Genomic DNA, 12,535 nt, shown 5'->3' on the forward strand with positions numbered 1-12,535 from the left:
CTGGATGAAATAAATAGAGATGTGTTCCACAGATTTGTGAACTTATGCATCTTATTTCCATGTCCAATATGAATGCATCATAAAATAGATGGAAGTGTTTATGCTTAAAAGGTTTGGTGCATGTGAAATTATAGCTGTTGTAACTTTTTCGTTAAGTGAAATCAATCTGTGGCTGAGTGGGAGTAAAGGACTGGAAAGATAAAGTCAGCAGAAAGAGGCTGAAACAACAGAGGTTTTGAATTTGTCCACATTACATGCACAGTAGAGGTACGTATGCCTTTATGCTGAGGAAATGGGATTTATATGGTCTGTTTAATCGAGACAATCTGTTACCTGACAGGCAGTTGAATCGAAGATCCAGATTTGAAAGAGACACCGAATCAGACATGGAGGGCAGCTGGATTAATCTAGGACACACAGAGACACATTATAATCACTCTATAAAGCTACATAACATGTTAAGATAATATGCATGTTGCTGTTAAACTGATTTTGCTGTTAATGTAATTGTATAAAAAAAATCTAATAAAATTGTTTCGGGGGAAAAAAGAAAGAAAAAAACGTAGGACTGGAGGAACATACCTGTTTTGGGCCACAGAGAGGTGTTGCATGAGGGGAAGCCAGCAGGCAGTGAGGCCCTGCAGGGAGGAGATGCTGTTGTCATCCAGATGCAGCTCTCTGAGGAGGACCTGGTTGTTCAGACTGGGGGGCTGATGGAAAAACAGGGTGAAGCTGTCAGTTAACGCTGGTCACACTGTGGGGTTACACTAACTTTCTACTACTGCTGCTGGTTCGAGCGACGCCTTAATGACCCCGTCCATCAATGTCAGTTGTTTTAGTCCTGCTGTGTTTACAGTCATCAGTGTCGGCCACGGGTCAAGCCACAAGGGGTGCCTCAGGAAACACTAAAGTTAGATACATTATAATTACTTTTGCTTGTATGTACCTTTATTTTGCATGTTTTCTTTTTCTTGACTTTGCCTCGTCAAGCAATTACCAGTGAGTAACTCTCCCAAAGACAGAAGATAAGCGCCAGTAATTGGACATTCTCTCCAACTGTTACGTATAGAGCATTCCCATGGAAGACAATTTAACTAATGTAATGTAATTAATAACATCAATTAGTGCCCCATTGACAGGGCCCTGGTACTGTGCAGTTCTGACTCTCTTGCATCTCTCTTTTAGTTCAAATGAAGCCTGTGTGATTCAAGAATGCATGTGTATGCTTCAGTCTGATGTTTCTGAGACTTTCAGGTCAAAGTTCATCTTAATTCAACATGCAAATTTGCTGTTAGTGTATCTTGTGTGGGGAAATGGAGTGTGCCATCGACCTGTTTTTGTACAATATTACACTAAGCATCATCACTCTCAGATCTCCTAGGCATGGGACGATATGCAAATTTCATGTAACGATTATGCTGCCCAAAATAATTGCGATTTTATTATAATTATCAAAATATGCATAAAACTCTTGGCACTAACATTTACTGGAATCACTTTACCTTACATTTTATTAAGATAGGACACATCTTTTTTTTCGTTTTTAGTGAAAAACAAATCTTAAATAACATAATGATAAGGTCCCCCTGCATAAATAATTATTTTTTTTAAATAGCAAGATTATGTGAATCTTGTTCTTTCTCACATGATAATTCCTGTATTTTTCACTTCTCTACCAAGATGACGAATTGGATAGCTTTTTCAAGTCACTCGTATGAGGACATTCATGATTATCCCGATAATGGAAACTCACCATGATCAACTCATTGTGAGTCCCATCCCTTCTTGTTACACCACATCCCTTTTTGGTTCAAAGGTGTAATTCTGGTGGACTGAAGGAAAATGTGATGTTCCTTTATTTCCCCCATCCATTAAAAAAAAACTAATCCTGTTCAGGGTTGCGGAGAGCTGGTCAAATCATGTTGTGTGAATAAGAGGTAATTACATAAGAGGCCATGGCATTAAGTTGTACATGTAGAGTCACAGGAAAATTTGATGCAATGTGTTTTGTCAAACAGCAGCCCGTCGTTTGTTACAATAACCTGTTGAACCATGATCTGTTTCACGGGGATAATATTGGCGTCCTGTCATGAGTTGTTGATTTTATATAAATCAGCTTATATGTAATTTGTAACACTTTTGAGCTTTTAATTTGAAGGTTTGAAAAACAAATTTTTTTTTTTTATCATTATGACAAACTTTACATACCTATCCCTGTCCCTAATTTGGGTTTGTGATTATGAAATCAATATGGGTAATTTTTGTTTCTGCATCTTGATAAGAAAATGAAAAAAAAAAAAAAAAACATCTAGTTATATTCAGAAAACCTTTTCATCTTTTGTTTCCTGCACATGGACAAAATGTTTTTTCAAAATATTTTTTTTTTTGCTGCTTTTCCATGGAAAATCCCTACATACAAATGTTTTGCATACCTACAAGATGAAAACAGAATTATGTGAGCCTAATTTAATACAACCTGTTGAGTAAGAAAATCCCTCATACCCCTCAAACATCCAAATCAGTTTCTATACTGATCTCACAAAACTGCAACACTGAACAGTGACATCAGAAGCAGCGCTTCCAGTGATCAGCAGTAGATGTGTGTTTGTTTTACCTCAGTGAGGCTGTTGGCTCTCAGGTCCAGTGTGTTGAGCAGAGCACTGTTCTCCAGACCCTCCACTCTTGCCAGGTGGTTGTGTGAGCAGTTCAGGTGCAGGAGAGTGTAAACGTCCCTCAGTCCTTTGGTGCTGATCAGCTGGTTGTGATCCACCGACAACCTCTGCAGTCTCTTCATAGACTCCAGACCAGCTGGGGATGAGACAGGAAAATGAGTAGTCATTTGTTCAGACTGGAAAACAGCACAGGGAGAGTCTGCGTATAAGCAGTACACAAAGCATAAGCATGTCTAAAGAACTTCTTATAGTTCAAGAGCCCCCTCCTATAAGATTAATTTTAAAGGTGAGCCATAACAAAATGTTACGGTGGCTGAATTTACAATTCAATGGGTTTAACCTTTTATCTATTTATGGCTTTAGCCTCTGGGCTCCAGTTGACTTCAGTAAATAAATCACTTTTCAATGCTTATTGTAGTAAAGTGAATGACATCCAGGGATGAAAAGAAGAGAGATGCTGCCCTCTTGTGGAGTATTACAAACAAAACAACAGGAAACCTCAGATGTTACACAATCACACATTATAATGACAACAATCTGTTATTTAAATATCAAAGTTTAATGTTTGATAAGGTATTTAATGAATATGCCAGTTCTCACCGATGCGTGTGATGGAGTTGTGTGAGAGGTCTAGGACGTCCACATTTTCAGCACCAGCTAAACCATGGATGGACGTCAGCTTGTTGTGGCCGAGTCGAAGAACCCGTAAACTACTCATATTTTCACAGTCGACAAATGAGATGTTATTTTCCTGTGACAAAACAAATGATCGTCTTAGGACACAACAAAATATGTCCATATTGACTTTTACTTTCAGAATAAAAAGATAAAAACGTGACAATAACCAAGATCTGCATTATTAACAGCACAAAATACAGGTAAATAAAGATCTTGGATCACTTTGAAAAAAGTGGCATTAAAACAGTAAAGTAATTATATATTGACTGAATATCCACCTGTGCATCGATGTAGCAGAGCTGTGGTAGCTGGTTGATGCCTTCCAGGGATTTGAGGCCACAGCGTCTGAGGGTGAGGGACCGAAGTTGAGTACACTGAGCGAGAGTAGATAAACTACAGCCAGGTAAGTCCGCCAGGGTCACTGTGGTCACCTGGAAGAGAGGAGAAGATACTCCAGGGTTCAGAGGTCTTGGTTAGCATGTGTGACATGGCACAGGAATATGTCATTATTATATCAAAATATGGGTTAATCAGAAATGGTTTACTGCTAATACGGAGCATCCTCTTTAACATATAAGTGAAATCAGTAATAGATGTTTAATGCAATATTATTTTCCTTGCAAATACAGTATTAAAAACATTGTTGTTTTACTGCAAAGTCATAACATATCTCATGATTTACATACTATTAGATAGCTCCGGTGGGTGAACGTCTACTAACCCAAATGGATGAGTTTCAAACATAGGCTGTATATAAGAAGTAGAGAATAAGACATTTTTAGGCGACCGAAATGTTATAATTATCTTTCATGAACTGAAAACACACTGTGAAAGGGTTAAGTTCTAAGACGAAAAACCCGGACAACTCCCAGACCGGTCCACGCCTTTGGTAGCGACCTGTAAATCACAAGGTAGCCACGCTCTAAAACATCCCCTGCTTTATGGTCTATTTGACTCTAAATGGGACCATAATTTACTAAATGAACATCATGCTGTATTGAAGAAGACTTGAAACTAGCAAATGAGACCATAAACTCATGTTTACAATGTTTACTGAGGTAATAAATCAAGTGAGAAGTAGGCTCATTTTCTCATAGACTTCTATACAATCAGACTTCTTTTTACAACCAGAGGAGTCGCCCCCTGCTGGCTGTTAGAAAGAATACAAGTTTAAGGCACTTCAGCATTGGCTTCACTTTTCAGACCCGGAGGTTGCCGCCTGGTTTCATTCCCTCAGATTTACATATCAGTGTTCAAACATCTTCATCCTTCATGAATGTGTACCACGGCTGAGCATTTGTACAAATCTCACCTCTTGCAGGGATTTCCAGCCCGTGGACTGAAGCAGAGCGTCTGGGCAGAGAGGTGGCAGACCGCCGGCCTCGGCAGCCCCTCTCAGCCCTCTCCGACTACGGACAGATCCTTTCTGCTTCCTCCTGTTCTGGAGGGACAGTTTGGACCAGGGGACGCAGTCCTTCATCCATGCCAGCCTCTTCTTCTCTGTGCGCTCTGGGAGGCACACAGGTAAAATAACAGAGACGGTGGAAGGCCCTGCTGCTTGATTTTCACAGCCCACAGTTTTATCAATGGAGGTCTGACTGATGTTCTCTTCTGGGTCATGTTGTTGTGGAATGGTTTCAGTACTGGTGGGACTGGTTGTAGACTCACTGTGTGAAGTCCAGGTGGTGCTGTTGTCTAGTTCTATATTCGTGTGGTTAGCTTCTCTGTTCTTTTGCAGCTCATTTGCTCTTCTTCCCTCCTCTTCCCTGTGGTGCACCACTCTCTTTTTGCTCTCCTCCTTTTCTTTGAGTCTTAATTCTTCTTCTGTTTTTTTGTAAACCTGTTTCTTGTTTTCTCCCACCTCTTCCTCCTTCAGCTCCTTCTTTGCCCCTATATAATTTCTCTCCTCCTCCCTTTTTCTTATCTCCTTCGCTAGCCTTTTCTCAGCCTCCTCATCCTCCTGCTTCTTCTCTTTATCTTTTGTTTTGCTCTCATGCTCCATCCTTCTATTGTCCATATCAAACCTTTTACAATCCTCCTCATCATCCTTGAGCTTTATTTCTTCCTCTATTATTTTGTAACCCTCTTCATCCTCTTGTCTCATCTCTTCCTTCTGCCTCCTCCTCCGTTCTTCCTCTTTTGGTTTCCTGTCATCTTCCCTTTTCCTCTTTTCATCCTCTTCGATGAGTATTGGTTCTTCTTTCGTTTCCTTTTTTCTTACCACTTCCTTTACCTCCTTCATAGCGGTTCTTTCCTTCTCCTTCTTCCTTGCCTCCTCCTTCTTCCTTTTCTTATCATTTTCTTCCTTCTTTTTCCTCTCAAGTTTTATTTCTTCATTTACATTTACATGTTCTTTTTCATCCCTCTCCCTCGTCTCTTCATGCAGAGCCTCCTCCTCTTCTTTCTTTTTCCTCACTTCCTCCTGCTTCTTTCTCTCCTCAACCTCCTTAATTATTCTCACCTCTTCCTCTCTTCTCATAGTTTCCTCTTCCCTCTGTTTTCTTTCCTCCTCCTTCTTCCGGCTCATTTCTTCCTCCATTGTTCTCTTCTCCTTCTCGATCTTCTTCCTTGCCTCTTCTATCTTTTTTCTTTCCTCCTCCCTTTTCCTCTTCTCTTCCTCTTCCTTCTTTATCCTCTCTTCCTCTTCTTTCTTTTTCCTCTCTTCTTCCTCCTTCATTATTCTCATCTCATCCTCCAGCTTCTTTCTTTCCTCTTCTCTCTTCCTCTTTTCCTCCCTCTCCCTTCTCCTCTTTTCCTCTTCCTCGCGTTTCCTCTCCTCTTCTTTTTTAAGTTTCATCTCTTCTATTTTTTTCTCTTCCTCTTTCTTCCTCCTCGACTCTTCCTCCTTCATTATTCTCATCTCATCCTCCAGCATCTTTCTTTCCTCTTCTCTCTTCCTCTTTTCCTCCCTCTCCCTTCTCCTCTTTTCCTCTTCCTCGCGTTTCCTCTCCTCTTCTTTTTTAAGTTTCATCTCTTCTATTTTTCTCTCTTCCTCTTTCTTCCTCCTCGACTCTTCCTCCATTCTTTTCCTCTCTGCCTCTTCCCTTTTCCTCTTGTCCTCCTCATCCTTCATCCTCTTCTGCTCCTCCTCCATCATCCTCCTCTCTTCCTCCACTCGTCTCTGTAAGTTGCTGATGATTTCCTAATTGGTAAAGATAGTCAGAGTTAGAACGAAACAAGTTGCTCCATTTCATTAGAAACATTTAATCACAAGTACATAAAACAATCAACACGTACATTGCAAACAGCCCAAAGCCTAAAGAGGAATATGGAACTATGACCTCTCAGTGTAGATTATTATAATCTGGTATTTGAGGTCAGCGAATCTCTGATTTTAAAAGTCAAACATCCCCCTAAAAGAGCTTGTTTTTCCACACACTCTCACGATTGTTGAAATAATGATAAATTTAGATTATTGACTTTGTCCCAGTACTTAATTAACTTATTGTGGTGGTGTCTCTGCAGGTGGAACATCTGGTGATTCAGTCATACCTGCTGAAGCAGCAACTCCTGTTCAAGTTTTTCCTGAGCTCTCTTCCCCATCAACTCAAGTTCCTTCTGATGGAGCTGGACACAGAGAGCAATAATACATTTTAAAAAAACACGATAACGGTATACATTGAGATTTTTTTACTTTTTAAATTCTGGATTTTATCTTTTATAACTTTCTACGCACAAGCAACTGGCTGACATCTTGCTATCTTTTTATCAATCTATCTCGTTGTCTTTACTTAAATTCCAGGATGAATTTGTTCCTTTGGATACCCTCTCCCACTTTAGCATGATATTTTTTGAAAAAGCAAGTGGGCAGTGTCCTTCTCAAGAGCACTTGAGCAAGGCAGTAGTTTCCTTAGGTTGTCTGTTTCCCTAATTAATACATATATTGTTAGACATATATGAAGGTTCTATTAATCTCTTTTTCAGTAAGATGTATGAGACAAATCCCTACACAGTGGAGGGTTACAAATTCACCCACCTGAAATACTTACCAAAACCTACATCTACTATCGTAAGACTTATCATGACAAGTAATCATGTTGAGTAAAGGAAGTAAAGGAGTGACTCACCTTCTCTGCCTCTATTATCTTCTTCAGCTCCTTCTGGAAGTCTCTTTCTATTTGTCTCTTTTGCTCTTCCTTCTTCATCTCCTCACAGTGTCGTCTCTCTCGCTCTGCCTCGTATTCCAAAGCTAAATGCTTCTCACTCTCCATATATTCATCTGTGACAAGTACAAAAATGTAAGGTTTTATTAGTAGTTCTGCAAGCGAGGAGGAAAACCATGCACTATGCGGTGAATACAGTATATATATATATTGTACAGTGTACAGTTATATTGTACATTTTTGTTATAGTATTTTATTTTTATAGTATCTTTTTCATATTTTTATTGTAATTCTTCTATTCTATATTTATGTTCTTGACTTTTGCAGTACTTTGCCTGTATTTTTATTTCCTCTTAATGTTTATTGTACACAACAAACACAAAGGAAAGTTCCTTGTAAGCGAATGACCTACTTGGCAATGAATCTTATTCTGATTCTGAAAACAAACTGCCTCAAAAATAATGCGTAAAGAAGTAAATACAGTATATCATCTCACATGAATGATTGGGGCAGCACTGGGGCAGGTTTAAACTGTAAGTAACCCTCTATTCTCTGTCCACAAGGTGGGACTATGTACATCTCCATCATCACTCTACCTCACTAGTCATTAATGAGAACAAAAAAAGGACAACAGTGACCTCTTGTGGGCAACTGTCATATCACCACAGACCTTTTAGTACATTATCAGACCTTCAGCAAGGCCTCAACAGTGCAATGAGAAAGTGAACAGAGAGGAAAGAGATGTTACGTAGCATCAGCAGTTAACTACAATATTAAATATAAGATGCCATGTTTGATCATGTGTGCAACTGGCCTCATCAACAATCTCCACCGACATGGACTCTCATCCCCTCCCATAGACACTGCATGTTACATTAACGTCTTCACATCTGTCTATATGTGTTACATTAACGCACATCTTTGGGACTCTATTTATTTGCACACTCCTTGGACAATTTTGCACATTTCTGCACAAAACTACCACTTCTAAAACTACATAACTCTTTCATTTTAATTCAGATATATTGTACATCTATGTTTATAGTTTTATATTTTTTTAATATTTTTTCATATTTTTATTATAATTGTCTTCTATTTTATATTTCTTGACTTTTACAACACTTGCTTTTATCATTTATTTCATTTTCTCTTATTACACTATGTTTATGTTGTGCACTAATACACCAAAGTAAATTCCATGTATGTGAAAAGCTACTTGGCAATAAACCGGATTTTGATCTGAATTTATTGTGCCGTCAGTCAGACATAAGTACCTAAGTACCAAAACAATAATGTTCTTCATGAATCACACTTTTTATTCACAAGTGTTATCCAAAATATGATGCTTTTACCTGGGAAATAAACACATGAAAAAGATAATTTAAAGACGACTTTTATCACCCTCTAGTGTGTCTTAAATAAAGCCGTGGCCATTTTTTCAGTTCACAAAAATTTCATTTGATGTCCTTTTGAATTTGAGACTTGCGTCACCCTGTGGGGTTTACGCAGCGCTGCCTCAAGCATTTTCATTTCATTTTTCTAAACATGTACTGTACCTTCATTGTTGGGACACACTGACACATTGTGAGTGAAAAGTGCTTCTGTGGGTGCAGGAAAGAGGCGGGTGTCACTGGAAGTGTTGTTCTCCTCGTTTTCTGTGTGACTAATGACCTGTATCAGGCAAAGCATAACTTTAGAACAGTTTGCCACAACTATTTTGGATGTGTCATACCGTAAGAAACTTGAGACATTTACCTGCTCGCTCAGCTTCATCATGTCCTTATCGAGTTCAAACGGCAAGCTCATCATGTCCTCAGTGTCATGTGACGCAGTGAAATCTGAGATGCAATTCAAAGAAAACACATCTATCATCATGCGAAACATGCTCAGCCATTGGCATCATTTGGAGGTCTGTTTATTGTAAATATCTAGAAATACAGAATAGTTAACTGATAGAATTAGTACCAAGTACCAGGTTAGAATACGGTAGTAATTTAGCAGCCATTTCCAAAACACGAGATTTAATTCAATGCATTTGTTCACCACAGAGAAGTAGTGCCTCAAGAAGCATGATGTTGCATTATGTGCATGCTATTTACCAAGTTGTCATACCTTCAAGATCCTCAAGGATGAGCTTCTCACAAACTGCTGCTCTGCTTTTTGAGGTTTCAAAGTAGCTGAGCAGAGATGGGGGAATATCATCTGAGTCCTGTTGTCAGAAAATTGGTTTATATTAGTTTGGTCTCATCACAAAAGGTACAATTTAATGTTCAGGTAAGGTTAATGTTTAGTCCTGTATCTACCAAAATATCCAAACATGTGTTTTTACTAAGCTTGTGGAGGCAAAGTGAAGCAATGCTTGTGATCTCTTACAAGAAATCTGTCTGCCTGACCACTATAGTAGGTTGGGAACAACTGCACTAAACTGTATATAAAGTAGTTGTTTAAGTTAAAATACTGCTAGAAAACACGATGATGAATGTATTTACAAACTATAATGTAATATACTGTATAGTAATATTGCCATTTTTCTGCAGAACGAGTACTTTTACTTTTGATAATTTAAGTACATTTTGCTAATGATACTTTTGTACTTTTACTTAAGTAAGAATGTAAATGCAGGACTTCCACTGGTAGTAGAGTATTTTTACATTGTCGTATTGGTATTTTTTCTTGAGTAATGATCTCAATGCTTCCTCCACCACTGTACAGTGTTAAGACTAGCAGTAGGTCAGTTGGAAGGGCAGAGAATACTCCCAAATTGTCCATAATCCACCCATTATCTATACACATTAACAGAACAAAGATCTCTCAACTGTACAACAGTAATTGCATTCATACCCATAGTGTACAACCTCCACTCTCATATTTAAGTTTACTATAGTTAGTTGACCACATTAATTGTATTTGGAATAAAAGAACCCATGTAGATATTTTTTTTTTTCGCCAGGGCAGAAGTAAGCAACTCAAACTCAGGGAAAAAGGGGATGTGTTGCAGCCAGGTGGAAAATAAATACTTGAACATAAAAACATAATTAAATACATAAAACATACACAATAGACTTTACCTGCTTAGAGGGTGTGATTTAATTTTTGTTTCATATTTATTCTCATTATTATCTACCTAAGATCCTCTTTGTTGTCAGTGTTTTGGTTAATTTTGTAAAAAGAAAACCAGAATAATGGTTAACATTTAGTAGGCTACTACCTTGTCATTTGAAAGTGCCTTCATCATTTAGTGTCATTATTAAAAGAAATGCTAAAAACGCACCTCTCAAGCTAGCACATAAAGGTTGATAGCAAGTGCTACAGTAAGCCAGCTGCAAGCTACTAGCAACATTTAGCTTGCTGTCAAATCACCTGTCCAATTAACAAGTGTTATTCCCAGCCAACATGGTTATGTGGGCCACACATGGGTTATGCTGGGGGTACCTGGGTACCACGTGGGTATGGGCCCAAAATGGGCATCTTATCTGGGGCCCACTTGGATCAACTAAGTTGGTCCCCCATGTGGGTCACTAATGGGAAATTTGTGCATGGGCTCAGAATGGGCAACACAAATGGCGCCCACTTGGGTCAACTAAGTTGGTCCCAAATGGGCTCCCCAAGTGGGCTACCTGTGTGGGTCCTAGTTGGGGCACTACTGGGAAATTAGTACATGGGGCCAACATAGAAACTGTGGACAAACCCACTTACAACCCATATTACAGCCCATGGAGTCCCCATGTAGAACCCACATAGAACTTAAAGCTGGGACCAAGATGGGTCTTGGGTATGTTGCCCAGTTGGGGCCCACATAACACCCATTGTAATCCTGCATGGAATCCATGTGGGCAATTGACATTGGGTCATTATGGAACCTGTGGATAATCCCATATAGGACCCATTTTCAGTCCATTTACTACCCACATGGGCCCCACAGACAAATGTTGTCTGGGTTTAGCAGAGCCACTCATTCCAGTGTTCTGTCCTCAGCAGGAGATGAACTCACCGTCTCCTCGTGAAGTGTAAACCTCTCCTGCTCCTCTGGACTCTCATCAGGATCAGAGATCACCTGGTTGTTTAGCTCAAACATTATTGTGTCAAACACCTCATCAGAATCCATTTAACACGTCTAACTAGTATATATATTTACCACCATTTGTCGTCAGAAAGTTATCTCAAGTGTCTATAATTATCGGTAACAACCATACTGTCTGTTTGTCTGAATAACATGCTGTTTAATTTAACATGTTTTCTAGCAGGTGCATCAAGCTGAGAAGGTCCGTCCGCGTCTGGAGGTACTTCAGTCTCCATGGAAACAGCGCTGTGGTTACTATGTGAACTCGCGAGGGACAAACCGTACAAAAGGCAAAGCGAAAATGGCAAAGGGATGGCCACTCCTTTTTTTAGTATTACTATTCACAAAAAATAAGTGAATAATTAAAATAACAGTTATCATCCTCAAAACTGAGCAGATATCACAGTAGACATAATACATTTACACAGACAGTAAAAATAAAAAAAATAAACAGAATAAATCATTGAAAAAACATGACATAAATAAAACAAAGTTAAAAATAATAATAATAATAATAAAAAGATAAAGCGATTGTTAGTTATAGGGCCAGATACATTTCAAGTAATATAAAGAGATCTTTGGCATATTTGGATATCATTAATTTCAGGGTCTTAATTCAGAGTTGGGTTTCATTATAATAGCACATAAAGTGAAAAAGCAAAATGTTCCTTCAATTATATCTTTATTTATATATAATAATAATTTAACATTTTTTTCATCATAATTGATATAGACCTCTGTTATATTTATTTTTTATTTATTTATTTATTTATTTATTTATTTTTTACTTGAACTTGTACTGACACTCTCAACAACAAAAACGGAAACATATTTTACTTACATAACAGCAAAGATACCTACAGAAGGTGAAGAAAAAAAGACAATACAAAATACAAATTTAAATAACATAAAAAAAAGAAAGATTCTGGGGAAGGTAGCCTAGGTATTTTACAATCAATGTCCAATATGACCTTCCACAATTGTTGTTCATCATTATAAACTTCAGAAAGATTAGATGCAGC

The 12,535-nt window shown here is 38.4% G+C and overlaps 1 protein-coding gene across 2 annotated transcripts in view; it reads right to left on the reverse strand.

Annotated features, from left to right (window-relative positions):
- The window catches only part of lrriq1 (leucine-rich repeats and IQ motif containing 1), a 48,322-nt gene extending 36,580 nt beyond the window's left edge, over positions 1-11,742 (reverse strand). Inside the window, exons 1-13 of one of the 2 annotated variants that reach the window (XM_074633701.1) lie at positions 11,589-11,742; positions 11,445-11,507; positions 9,566-9,662; positions 9,209-9,291; positions 9,010-9,124; positions 7,418-7,569; positions 6,843-6,917; positions 4,663-6,492; positions 3,629-3,781; positions 3,273-3,423; positions 2,615-2,808; positions 583-710; positions 334-407 (exon numbers count right to left, since the gene is read on the reverse strand). In XM_074633701.1, coding sequence (XP_074489802.1) covers positions 334-407; positions 583-710; positions 2,615-2,808; positions 3,273-3,423; positions 3,629-3,781; positions 4,663-6,492; positions 6,843-6,917; positions 7,418-7,569; positions 9,010-9,124; positions 9,209-9,291; positions 9,566-9,662; positions 11,445-11,507; positions 11,589-11,594 — 3,121 coding nt within the window. In that variant the 5' untranslated portion in view covers positions 11,595-11,742. Of the gene's footprint in view, positions 1-333; positions 408-582; positions 711-2,614; positions 2,809-3,272; positions 3,424-3,628; positions 3,782-4,662; positions 6,493-6,842; positions 6,918-7,417; positions 7,570-9,009; positions 9,125-9,208; positions 9,292-9,565; positions 9,663-11,444 lie in introns of both variants that reach the window. The other variant, XM_074633700.1, reaches the window with a different exon arrangement.
- Positions 11,743-12,535: the final 793 nt, after the last annotated feature.

The sequence above is a fragment of the Sebastes fasciatus genome, chromosome 4 (genome assembly GCF_043250625.1).
Source record: "Sebastes fasciatus isolate fSebFas1 chromosome 4, fSebFas1.pri, whole genome shotgun sequence".
In the NCBI taxonomy this organism is placed as follows: Eukaryota; Metazoa; Chordata; class Actinopteri; order Perciformes; family Sebastidae; genus Sebastes; species Sebastes fasciatus.